The sequence below is a fragment of the Gouania willdenowi genome, unplaced genomic scaffold (genome assembly GCF_900634775.1).
Source record: "Gouania willdenowi unplaced genomic scaffold, fGouWil2.1 scaffold_197_arrow_ctg1, whole genome shotgun sequence".
Lineage (NCBI taxonomy): Eukaryota > Metazoa > Chordata > Actinopteri > Blenniiformes > Gobiesocidae > Gouania > Gouania willdenowi.
This window is the reverse complement of record NW_021144948.1, coordinates 91,377-105,155: the sequence shown is the minus strand read 5'-3', so window position 1 is coordinate 105,155 and position 13,779 is coordinate 91,377. Positions and strand designations below refer to the sequence as shown.

The 13,779-nt window shown below is 40.6% G+C and overlaps 1 protein-coding gene across 1 annotated transcript; it reads left to right on the top strand.

The window, feature by feature from the left end:
• Window positions 1-3,298: 3,298 nt before the first annotated feature.
• LOC114458851 (ELKS/Rab6-interacting/CAST family member 1-like) lies at window positions 3,299-4,940 on the top strand. The gene has a single exon (XM_028441229.1). It carries the CDS (start codon window positions 3,375-3,377, stop codon window positions 4,866-4,868), a length of 1,494 nt encoding a protein of 497 aa, XP_028297030.1. The 5' UTR covers window positions 3,299-3,374; the 3' UTR covers window positions 4,869-4,940.
• Window positions 4,941-13,779: the final 8,839 nt, after the last annotated feature.

The window sequence follows — 13,779 nt, the reverse complement described above, 5'->3', positions numbered from 1 at the left end:
ATCAAAGGGATCTCCCCTTGGCCAAAAGGGAGATCCCTCTGGCCAAAGGGAGCAACACGAGACTGACCCCCGGACCACATTTCACACACATTTTTACCCAGTTCCACTTCCTACCCTCACCCCCCCCCGAAGAGGTGAGAAACAAAAGGCAGAGAGGCAGGGGGTCGGTTCAAAGGATGAGCGTAGAAATGTGTGTGTGGGTGTGTGTGTGTGGGAGTCGTCGTGTCTGGCCGATGTGTATTGGGAGGGCGAGTTAACCAACCTTCCAGAAAGAGGAAGACAAAAGACATGGAAAGTGTACAACTTAAGACAATATATTTGAATAATATACTGTTCACCGGACTGTTCACCGGACGTGGAGTTTTTATTGCTGAGATGCCGTCCCTACTACCTACAAAGGGAATTTACGTCTGTGTTTCTGGCCGCTGTGTACATTCCGCCGCGAGCCAACACTACCGTAGCGCTCGGTAAACTCCACGACGTCATCAGCGAACTCGAGACGGCACATCCCGATGCCGTTTTGATTGCCGCCGGCGACTTCAACCACTGCAACTTACGGTCTGTATTTCCCAAATATTACCAGCATGTGGACATTCCCACCCGTGAGAAAAACACCCTGGATCATGTTTACACCAACATACGTGGGGCATACAGGGCTGCACCCCGCCCCCACTTCAGACAATCGGACCACATCTCTTTGTTCCTGTATCCGGCCTACAGACAAAGACTGAAGCACTCACCCCCGATCACCAAACAGGTTAAGCTCTGGACCCCAGAGACTGAGGGCACATTGCAGGACTGTTTTGCTAGGACAGACTGGGATGTGTTTAGAGCTGCAGCCACACTGGAGGACTCTTCTGTCAACGTACAGGACTATGCTGAGTACGTGACTGGGTACATTAGCACTTGTGTCAACAACATCGTACCCACCGCACAAGTCAAGAAGTTTCCCAACCAGAAGCCCTGGATAAACAGTCAGGTACGACACATGCTGCGTGCTCGCTCTGCTGCATACACATCTGGCAATGAGAGTGAGTACAAAACTGCAAAGTACGGACTGAGGAAGGCCATCACAGCAGCCAAGAAGCAGTACAGAGAGAAGCTGGATGACTTCTACTCCACTGCTGACTCTGGGCGGATGTGGCAAGGCCTGCAGCACATCACTGACTACAGGACCAGCTCCAGCACCACCAGCACCTCAGACAGCCTGCCAGATGACCTCAACACTTTCTACGCACGCTTTGAGATCTCCAACCCCAGCACAGAGAGGAGGCATCTACTTAACCCCCAACCGCCCTCCCACCCCCCACTGGTCGTCTCATCAGCCGAGGTACGCACGGTCCTGAGGAGGATTAAACCCCCGCAAAGCAGCAGGACCAGACAACATTTCCTGGGCGGGCCCTCAGAGCATGCACCAACGAGCTGACAGACGTGCTCACCTCCATCTTCAACCTTTCCCTCAGTCAGAGCACCGTAACCCTCCTGCTTCAAGGACCACCACCATCGTCCCCCTCCCCCAAGAAGAGCCCCCCCCACCTACCTGAATGACTACAGGCCAGTAGCACTCACTCCAATCATTATGAAGTGCTTTGAGAGGGTGGTGCTGACCCACATTCGGAGCAGCATACCGGACACACTGGACCCCCTGCAGTATGCCTATCGTCCCAACAGGTCCACCTCGGACGCCATTGCTGCTGCCCTTCACTTCTCCCTCTCCCACCTGGAAAATAAAGACTCCTACATCAGGATGCTCTTTATAGACTACAGCTCTGCCTTCAACACGGTCATCCCCCACAAACTCACCCACAAACTGTTTTCCCTTGGACTCCACCCCTCCCTCTGTGACCGGCTCCAGGACTTTCTTACTGGCAGGCCCCAGTCTGTCAGGATTGGGTCCAGGACTTCAGCCAGCCTTATCACGAACATTGGCACTCCTCAGGGTTGTGTCCTCAGCCCCATCCTCTACACCCTCTTCACCCACGACTGTGTCGCCTCCCACAAGGACAACACCATCCTGAAGTTTGCGGACGACACCGCAGTGATAGGACGTATCACTGGCGGAGACGAAGCAGCCTACAGGGGGGAGGTGTCCAGTCTGGTGACGTGGTGTGAAGACAACAACCTCACCCTCAACACGGAAAAGACGAAGGAGCTGATAGTGGACATGAGGAAGGAGAGGCGTCCTCATCAGCCACTGTCTATCCAGGAGCTGGAAGTGGAAAGGGTGAGCAGTTTCAAATATCTTGGGGTCCACATCAGAGACGACCTCACCTGGACCCTCAACACCACACAGCTGGTGAAGAAAGCTCAACAGCGGCTGTACTTCCTGAGGAGGCTGAGGAAATTTGGGATGTCCTCAAAGATCCTCAGCAACTTCTACAGCTGCATTGTTGAGCCCATCCTGACCAGCTGCATCGCCGTGTGGTACGGCAACACCACTGTCATGGACCGCAAACGCTTGCAGAGAGTAGTGAAGACTGCTACGAAGATCACCAGGTCTCCGCTGCCCTCTCTGCAGAGCATCTACAAGCGCAGAGTCCACAGGAGAGCTGCCGCCATCATCAAGGATTCCACTCACCCCCAACACGGACTGTTCGCACTTCTACCCTCAGGCCGGAGGTACAGAAGTGTGAAATGCAGGACCAGCAGACTCAAAAACTCCTTCTTCCCCTCGGCCATTAGACTCCTAAATAAGTGATTGGAGTCTAATGAACTATTCATTCACCCCCCTTCTCCACTGTACTTTGCACACCACCTGCATTCGCACTTTAGATGCGCCCATGCACAGCTAACACCATGTCTCTCTATTATGAAACAGCTTTTATGCACATACCATTGTATATATCACCTCTCCTCTGTATAGCTAATATATTTGTATTTTTAATTGTACAGGTGTTTTGTATTTAATGTTCAGGTTTTGTTGAATAACAGTGTTGCATGCCACTGTATTTATTATAGTTCTTTTATCTCGATTTATTCCTTTATTATTTATTCCTTTATTACGTAGGCATTCACTGGCGGTCGGCAAAGCAAGAATTTCATTGTACAGGGAAACGTGTTTCTAACTGTACAGATGACAATAAACACTTTGACTTGACTTTGACTTTAATGAGTAAGCATATGAGAAAGTACACGAGTAAATATAATTAATCAATTTTTCCACCACAACACGACACCAGTTTCTTTCTTTCTTGGCAGCCAATCAACATGCAGAACCAAATTTAGAAGGCAGTGATGTCATAGTGACACAGAAAAGATATGAACAAAGATCAAAGGCAGTCATAGCTAACACTTTAAAAAGGAGCTCAAGTAGTGTTTTGTTCAGTTCCAGACTAACTCGTCACACATTAGCATTCTTCGAGTGAAGATTAAAAATGTCAAATAACATGAAAAAAGACCCTTTAACCGATGCCTTACTTCGAAGAGGAAGTCATTTCTGGGAAGAAGAAAACAACACCATCCTTCAAAGCAAAGACAAGGAAATATCCGATCTCAAAGAATTACTGGATCTGAGGACCAACGAATTCTACGACAAAAGCAAGCAGTTGCAGGAGTACCTGATGGAGAGGGAGCGTATGGAAGCACAAATCAACTCCATCTTTAAAAGTAAAGACAGTGAAATGTACAAACTCAAAAAAATAGTGCGTACGACAAAAGCACAATTGCTGGAGAAAACCCAGCAGTTGGAGAAGAGCCCGCAGGAAGCACAAAGGCTTCAAAGCCATAAAAAAGATGTGAACGAGACCAAATTTTCACTGGAGGAGTTACATCGGAATTTCAATGCTCAGAAGAATCAGTTGGTGGCAGAGAAGGATGCTTTGCAGTGTGAGATTCATCAGCTGAACAACCGGCTTGAGCAACAGGACAGATCTTTTAGTCAGCAGCAAGCTGAGGCTAAGAAGATCATCCGTGACAAAGATTTTGATTTGAAAAAGAAGGATCTTCTCATGGATGAACATCAACAAACTATAACAGAACTAAGCAACACTCTCAAGAAGGTGGAGGAGGACTTCCAAATCCAGACAGACCAGTGCACCCAACTGGAGATGGAGTGTGCTGAAGCTTTGAAAGAAGTCGAGGATTTAGAGGAAGCTCTCTACCAGACAGAGAGCCAATCCCAACAAGAACTGACCCTGCTACAGACCTCCCTGGATAAAGCAAAGGAAAAGCTTCACGCCCAAGATCTGCAGAGAGAAAAGGAGCAGTCTGAGAACGCCAAGATGATTTCTACCATGATGGACGACCTCGCTCAGACACAGAATGTCTTAGTGGACACACAAGAAAATGCTGACCAGCAGCGAGCTGAGGCTATGAAGATCATCCTAGACAAAGATTTTGATTTGAAAAAGAAGGATCTTCTCATTGATGAACATCAACGGACTATTACAGAAATAAGCAACGCTCTCAAGAAGGTGGAGGAGGACTTCAAAATCCAGACAGACCAGTGCACCCAACTGGTGATGGAGAAGGCTGAAGCGTTGAAAGAAGTCCAGGCATTAGAGGAAGCTCACTGCCAGAAAGAGAGCCAATCCCAACAACAACTGACCCTGCTACAGACCTCCCTGGATAAAGCAAAGGAAAAGCTTCACGCCCAAGATCTGCAGATAGAAAAGGAGCGGTCTGAGAACGCCAAGAAGATTTCTACCATGATGGACGACCTCGCTCAGATGCAGAATATCTTAGTGGACGCACAAGCAAATGCTGAGCAGCAGAAGGACAGCCACTCTACAAGGACACACACACTCAAGGACAAGGAGAAGGATAAGAAGGAAAAATATTCAAAGTTGAAAGCACTGTGGAAAAAATTCAAGAGCTGGTTAAAGGTTAAGAAACCCAAGAACAAACAAAACAATCCAGCATCTTTGTAACCTGAAGTAAATGGTATATGATTTACTGGGATAGTGGGGGTCAGCAGTCTCCTTCACCATTATTTTAGAGGTCGTGGGCTGAAAAGTTTGGGAACCCCTGGTCTGTACTGTAGAAAATGCAATAATAAATACATGAAAAGAAGATTGATCAAATTGTATTGTGTTTTATTGATCTTTATGAATACAGACAATTCTAACTTTGTACTTGTGTTAAATTGGAAATGAGGAACATGTGTTGTTTCTTGTGGTGTAGAAGTGATGACAAAAAGGTGGTGTGGAAAAAGTCTTCGGACGAATGACTTGTAAGTAATATGCAGTTTATTAATACAATCAAAAGTCAAAACAGGTTACAAAAAAGTGAAGCCCTGCTGAGAGCTGCTGGCCAATTGATGCAAAACTCTGAGCTATTCAGAGTCTGTGTTCGCATATATGGTTCAAAAGAAGTCCTCCCCCTTTAACATTAGCTCATCACCCTATAGTGAAAACAGCCCAATTCTAGTTTGTGAAAGTACACAGAAACAGTTTATCATCATGTGGAGACATAAGAAAGGAAATTTACGCCTGGATCCTCATCATCTCAGTATCGCAGATTTGGTAAATCATGTCTTTCATCTGGAACAAATAATCGGTTCCCAAGTCTCTGATAACGACCAACACCGATGTCAACGTGCTCATTGGCTCACACCCTACAACTCCCCTCAATTGTCAAAATAGGTGCCCCTCGATTTATCACTTAGAGGGTCCTTTCATACATGAAGTCTGCAGGTCTGTTTTTAAACTTAACACCCCCAGATTCCTGTGAAATTCCTCATAGAAGTTTAGGGCCTCTGTTTAACCACTAGTTTCACATATGCATCTTTTCTGAAATCAATTCTTTATTGAAAAAGACTATAAACCTTTACTATCACACGTTAATGCTTTAATACACTTCACATGTTTGGAAAATGTTTACATTTATCAGTGATGTGTTTGCTGCACAGAAAATGAACCGAATGGTGTCTTTGTGAAAAAAAAACAAAAAACAATAATGGTAACACAAAACTTTGACGATGAAAAAATATTTGTATACATTAAGTAGTGAAATGTATTGAGTGGTTCAGTCCTAAAATTGTGGGTTAATGACAGCTACAATTTTCTGTCCATGTCAACAATCAGGACAATCAAATCAAATCTATCGCATTTATTCAATTGTAACGTTTAACAATATTTAAAGTTTCAAGTTGCAATGTTAAAAATCACTTCAGAGGCCCAAACTGATGTATTCTCAGTGTATTGAAGCTGTTTTAGGCCATACTAAAAAATTAAGTTGTTCTCTTAAGACTTGCAGTGTTGCAGTAAATAAAAAATAGGGTCCATATCCACAAAAGGATTGTGCTGAGTTTGCAACACTAAACCGGCGCAGATGAGAGAAAAATTCCATTGTTATTGGAATTGGATGAAATAAAATTAGAATTATAATTTTTCCACTGAAAGTCAATTATGTTCTCAGTTATTTAAGTTTAAATTCAATTCATGTAGAACTCCATAAATTGTAATTTTCCTTATGTTTTAGCTTCCTGTTAGCATCTCTTATGATAAATATGTCTTAAATCATCTGTAAAATACACTAAACATTATTATCTATCATCCAGTTTGTTTCTCATTTCTTGGTTACCTTGTTAGGCTTCCTAATCAATTAAAATATTTGTAATATAGTCTTTGGTGTGGGTGACTGAGACTTTTTTCTGTTAGTATATACCCCTCAATTTCAATTTTTTTTAAAAAAAAACAAAGACAAAATGATAGTTCCAGCGAGATTCATTTTGTCTTCTTTTTTATTTGTATGTTAAGTTGAAGTTTTGTTTATTCAGACAAGGTTTTTCAGGAATGTTATTTAAAGACTGAATAAATGAAACCTTAATATAGGATAAAATGATACTCAAGATAACTGACAGATAGTGGTTAAACTTGATATGAAACATGTTTTAAAATGTTTTAACTACGTATGTGTGTAATAGGGCTGTCAACGAATATTCTAAATTCGAATATATATTCGAATAGTAAAAAATTCAAACTTGAAAATTAATGTTCGTATAGTACTAAAAATATTGTATATATATATATATATATATATATATATATATATATATATATATATATATATTATGGGAAAAACATGCCCGCGGTAGGTTTATATATACTTCAATGGGTAGCGGGCGCTGCTGTCTGCTGTGCTAGTGCTGCTTGAGGGGTCAGAGACAGGTCGCATGAGTGACGTCAGGTCCCGACAGTGCATATGGAAGATGGCAGAAAGTGAAGAGCCCAACTCGACCGCAGCAGTGAAAGTGATTTTAACCCCAACACATCTAAAAAGCCATGTCTGGAAGTACTTTGGATTTTGGTCGGTAGAAGGTAAATTTGCATATTAATTTTATATTAATTAAAGTGCAGTACCCTGAACTCTTAAAAAGTGACCATTTCCTCTTCAATCAATGCACTTCCACAGAATGTCCTTTAAATGCAAAACTACAAAATGGATAGATTGATCGAATACCCCTTGAAACCACATTAGTCATTAGTCCACTGCAGTCCCCTGAAAGTATTTTAAATCTGTGTTTTTTCAGTCATTCCTTGAAATAATGAAAAAAAATAACATGGCAGTTCAAGTTGTCAGAATTTATCAGACACACATTCAGTACACAAATAATATTGTGAAGTATTGCAGAGGTCATGCTTGACAATCACTCTAATCTCTTCGTATCTGAACAAAACCAACAGCATCAAAGACCTGTTGACCAGCTCTCTATCAATGTTTGCTTTAGTTATAATGGTTATACAATCCAACGTTTCAACTATGCATGTGCAATCATTTTCCAGTCACTGCACTCAGCGTAATCTCTCAATGTGGTTTTACATTGTAAAGCTTTTTCACTCCTTAAAACTCCTTAAATCAACATTCCCGGCCCACATTGTGCCAATAAGGACTGCTCAAACAACACATATGCTGGAAGTAGCAATGTAATGGAAGCAGGAGAAATGTGATGTGTATGGCTGTAATTATGGTATTGTGAGATCCACCTGTGATCCACCGTTTGTTTCGTATACGCACCCCACCAAAACACAAGACCCTGAAAAACATCAAGTGTGGCCAAAAATGGCAATATAAGGTATAATGGTGGGATGTTTGTGCATTTGTTAGGAAGCAGAGAAGATCAGGGCAGGGGGAGGTGATTCAGGGAAAGACTAGGTAATAGATTTTAAAGTTATCTTTCTGGTTTGTAAGTGTCTTAATGGTCCTGGGCCTTCTTATCTTTCAGAACTACTTTCACCCTATGAACCTTCCTGGGCCCTGAGGTCTTCCAGCACTGGCCTTTTAGTAATACCCAAAGTCTGGACAGACATACGGTGAGGCATCGTTCCAGTTTTATGGCCCCCGTCTGTGGAACAGTCTGCTGGAGCACCTCAGGGCTGCAGAGAACATTCATTTTTTTGAGAACAGGTTCAAGACCCACCTTTTCAATTTAACTCATTATTTACGTTACTAGAAACTTTCAGGAGAGCAGTTTCAGTGGAGTGGATTGATCTAAAACCAGATTGATATTTATCATAAAAATCATGTTGTACCATATTTAAGGTTAGCTGCTTAGCAACCACTTTCTCCATGAATATAGACATGAAGGGAAGTCTTAGATATGGGCCGGTAGTTTATAGGCTCCCCCGGATCAAGATTGGGTTTTTTAAGAATGGCATTCACTATAGCATGTTTAAAGCAGCTGGGGACTGAGCCAGATAAAAAAGAAAGGTTTATCAATTTTACCACCCAAGGGCCAATAACGTCAAAAACATTTAAGAGCAGTGAAGTAGGAACAGTGTCCACAGTGCTCGATGACGGTTTCATCTTTCTTACTAAAACCTGAACATCCTGTAGGATGACAGGAGTGAAGGAGGACCATGAGCTCACAGGGGCTGAGGCAGTGCACAAGCTAACCAACGGAGGAGTGATACGAGCCTTAAAATCTTGTACTTTGTTTACAAAAAAGTTAAAACATTTGTTAAAGTCATCCTGTGTACAGGCACATGGGACGGTGAGGGTGCAACAAGATTTTCAATAGTATTGAACAAGACCTTGGGGTTTGTCTTATTTCGCAAAACAAGATTAGTGAAATTAGCAGAGTGGGCACGTTTTATTATTTCATTTAGCTCCATTCTCTTTTCTTTAAGATGGAGTCTATGCACCTTTAGTTTAGTGGTTTTCCACAACCGTTCTACTTTCCGGCAGCTTCTCCTAAAGCTAAAAATACCTTCATTCATCCATGGACAAGGTTTCTTATTAGAGCCTGGAGTATTTTTAGCTGGTGCTACTGTGTCCAAAACAGTCAAACAGTGGCTATTGAAGTTTGACATAAATGTGTCAACATCAACACAACTAGCAAATGTAGATGGATCGAAAGAGGCAGAAAACCCACTGATTGCTGCTTCATTAAAAATGTGTCTCTGCTTTTTCACATCGGAAGTTATTCGTACCAGTGTGATTGACAGATTGAATAAAATACAGCAGTGGTCGCTTATTTGTAAATCATCAATACTTAGTTGGTTAATTTTTATACCAAAAGAAAAGACCAAATCTTAAGTATAACCTTTAGTGTGCGTTGACACATGTTGATCAAAGTGGAAAGAGTCAATAAAAGATATCAGCTCAGCTGCCATAGGACAAGAGGAGTTGTCAACATGCAGATTAAAATCACCAAGGATTATAACACTCTACAGCTTAACAATAAATGACATAAACTCAGAGAATTCATCTAGAAATAAACAAGCAGGAACAGGAGGTCGGTAGATTAAAACACAGTAAAAAGAGTGTTCATTTCCAACCTTACACGTCTGGAGCTCAAAGGAGTTGTAAGTGTTCATGTCCAACAGTCTGCAGCTGAAAGCCATGTTTCCGTAAGGTACATCAGATCCAACCCATGGGACATGAAAAGGTCCTTCAGGAGGTGAGAATTGTTGGCTAGAGACCTAGCATTCTGCAAGCCGAGGCGTAGAGTCACTTCCTCGTCAGCCTGTGGAGAGCTGTGGGGCAGCGGACTAAGCCACCCGTGATCCACACCACATATATACAGTATATATATGATGGACGGGCTCCTCCTCTCTGTCACCACTGTCACAGAGTCCAGTTTAATCCCCACAACGTCACTGGCCCTGCGGATGAGTCTGTTGAGTCTGTTGGCGTCTGCGACCCTCAGTCTGCTCCCCCAACAAACAACAGCGAAGAGGATCACACTCACCACCACTGACTCATAAAACATCCTCAGCATTTTCCTGCAGATGTTGAAGGACCTCAGCCGTCTCAGAAAATAGTAATAACTGTGAAAACATGTGTTCAACCATGCAAAAGAACAACACTCAAATCTAGGTAAAAATGTATATTGCATTAAATTAATATCATATGAAGCAGTCAATACACCTCAGTGCTTATAAATTCTCAAGGATTTTAATGACATTTATAAGCATTGGGAAATCTCCATGATCCGGGATTTGTAGACATCATTGCCTCTTTTCCATCAGACCTCCTCCATTGACAGACTACGCGCTTTTGGCCTCCTTATGCGCGGTGGGCGTGAATGAAAACCCAAAATTCAGTGTCTCAGAAAATTTGAATATTGTGAAAAACTCAGTTTTAGAAAGTCATGGTGCCACACCCTAATCAGCTCATTAACTCAAAACACCTGCAAAGATTTCCTCAGCCTTTAAATGGTCTCTCAGTCTGGGTCAGTAGGCTACACAATCATGGGGAAGACTGCTGACTTGACAAATGTCCAGAAAACACCTTCCACAAGAAGGGTAAGCCACAAAAGGTCATTGCTAAAGAAGCTGGTTATTCACAGAGTACTGTATCCAAGCCTATTCATAGAAAGTTGAGTGGAATGAAAAAGTGTGCTAGGAAAGGGTGCACCAGCAAAAGGGATGACTGCAGCCTTGAGAGGATTGTCAAGCAAAATGGTTTCAAGAATTTGGGGGAGCTTCACAAGGAGTGGACTGAGGCTGGAGTCAGCGTATCAAGAGCCACTATGCAAGACCTCTTTGAATATGACAAGCTCAGGACATATAACATCTAACCCAAACATTCAATATAAATAAAAGTACTTTTCTACAGTACAGTAACGGAGACAATCAAGAACAATACTCAGATCTAATTACCTAACAACCTTCAGAACTGGCTATATATTTAAAAGAAATCTAAACAAAATTTTAAAAAAACTCTCAAAAACATACAGAGCACTCTCGAACACTAACTCTAATCACTTACCAATCACTAAATGGGAGGCTGAACTCTCAATCACCATGAACACCGATTTCTGGACAGAAATTTTCTGTAATACTTTTAAGTTGACAAAAAACACAAACCTTGAGCTAATTCAATACAAGGTCCTCCACAGATCCCACATTACCCAACAGAAAATGCATGAAATGGGCTTCTCCCCAACAGACATCTGCTCTCAGTGCACCCAGAGAACAGCTGATTCATATTTACATGCCTTATGGCTTTGTTCCCCAGTTGAAAAACTGTCCTTCATTTTGGACTGCAGCAGACACTTCCTGGAATGGATGGTTCAGAATGCTAGTGACGAAACTAGCATTTTAACCACTCGTTTCTCAGAAGAGGGCAGAGAAGCAGCTCAGGGAGCAAGATTATTGAGGATTTCTCAGAGATGCAGGAATGAAACCCAATAATACTTTAGGGGTGTTTTTGATAATGAATTAACATTGCAACAAGGTTAAATGCTCAAAAACTTTGAATTGCATGATACAAGACCTTTAAAGCAAATACATTTATCGAGGTGGTTCTACATTGGTTACTTTTATATAATTTATTTTTTTTTGTTTTGTTTTTTTTTAAAAAGAGGGAAATAATTTTAATCGAATCAATTATTTTCTTTTTAAAAATATTTATTCATTTATTTTTAAAAAGGTAAAAAAACGGATGGTTAGTTGGTCGAAAATTTAATTTGAGATTAATAATATTATTTAGTGAATGATTTCATGCTCAATACATGGTTTAATGTCAGTTTTATAAATCAATTTATAAAATAATTTGACCAGAGCAAATATGTATAATTTCATGATTTGGGATGAGAACCATATGGGTTTTATCATTCCATGGTTGTTTTATAGTGGTAATGTATGGTGGTAGATGCAATAATGTAAGTTAAGTAGATTTAGTGTATGAAATGTTATAGAATTAGAGTAGGGTACTTCGGACAATCTTTATGTAATTATACCAATAATTGTATATCATGTTGCTTGTGTAGTAACTGATCATCTTCAAGATGGTCTGGACCAGGGACCGCCCCCCAGTACTCCCATGGTCCAGAGATGGTCAGTGTGGGTCTGATTAAGAAGGTAAGTGAGTGAAACATGTAATATTAAGCATTTGTATTATAAATTACCTAAATTTTGTCTTAATTTATGTATGATTAGTCTAAATTACTGTTGGAAAATGTGTATCTGTAAGGTGAAAAGGAATTGATGTGGATACATTCCAAGTAAGATATATGTGATGACTGCCATCTGGTGGCTGATTGTATTATGGTTTTGTAGTATTTTTTTTGGGAGGTTGGTTTGTTTACTATTTTGGTGGAATATAGAATGGCTCTATAAACTTTATATTAATAAAATAAATATATGATGGTATTATGCTTTTTGGAAAAGGGTTGTAATTATCTAATTTTTCCCTTTTGATTTAATTATGATTTGCATATGTGGTTGAAACAAAACTACAAAATAATTTTTATTCATATAAAAACTGTTTTTCTAATAATCTTAGGTGTTATGTTTATTTTATTTTGGGGTACTTTGCATTTTGGGTATAAAACATATTTATTCATGGAGTTATTGTATAATTCTTATTTATTTATTTTCTTTATTTAAGTAGGGACAGTACATATTAATGAACATTCAAAAAAATGTAAATATGCCAGATTATAGCCAACGGCTAATTTCCATTTGTTGTCCCGAGACAGGTTGATGTAATAAAATGCTACACTTAACAATGAGACATGGAGAGACACAAAACAATATACAAAAGGACAAAGAACATAGGGATCATAAAATACAGTAACTTTTCACGCAAATGGAACACTGGGACCAGAACAACGACACTTAAGAGAATAGACAGGATGCTGTAGGGCAAAGAAATGGACAGGGAAAAGAAATTGAGGTTAGAAATACAGATTGAAATATGTATATATATATATATTGTAAGCAGGGGAAGAGAGAGATATATAATAAAAAAAGCAAAGGGGTCGACAGATATGTGGATCTGAGAGGGCAAAAGCCTAGATAATCATTTGTCTTTATTCTTCTCTTTAATCTTCTAGTAATTATAAGTTTTTTGTATTACTCTAAACATATTATTTAATAAAGAAAAAAGGTTTATAAATCATTTTGGGAGAACTGGAACTAATCTGGGATTTGGATATTTAAATAATGTTTAATGGTTCCTATAGGGAGGATTTTTATTTTATAATAGAAAAGAATATATAAAATACACTTTTTTATTGTCATTACCCTGTAAAAGTTACAACGAAAATTGGGGGGGGGGCTCCCACACAGTCGTGTACACAAAAAGAAGAAGAAACAGGAATAATATGTATACAATAAAAGTTTAGAAAAAATATTATGTGCATTAAAATCTTAAAATGACTGTAGTTTTGCAGGAGTGCAGGCAGGAGGAGGTAGGCTGATTGTTTGTTCTTCAAGGTGGGGGTTATGCGTGTCTGAGTCCGTGGGTGTTGGCAGTTTGTATGGCCCAGGGGAAGAAGCTGTTTGACAACCTGATGGAGTGGGATCTGGTTGACCTGTAGGGTCTCCCAGAAGGCAACAGATCAAACAGGGAGTAGGCAGGGTGTGAAGGGTCTCCTGTGATGGCCTT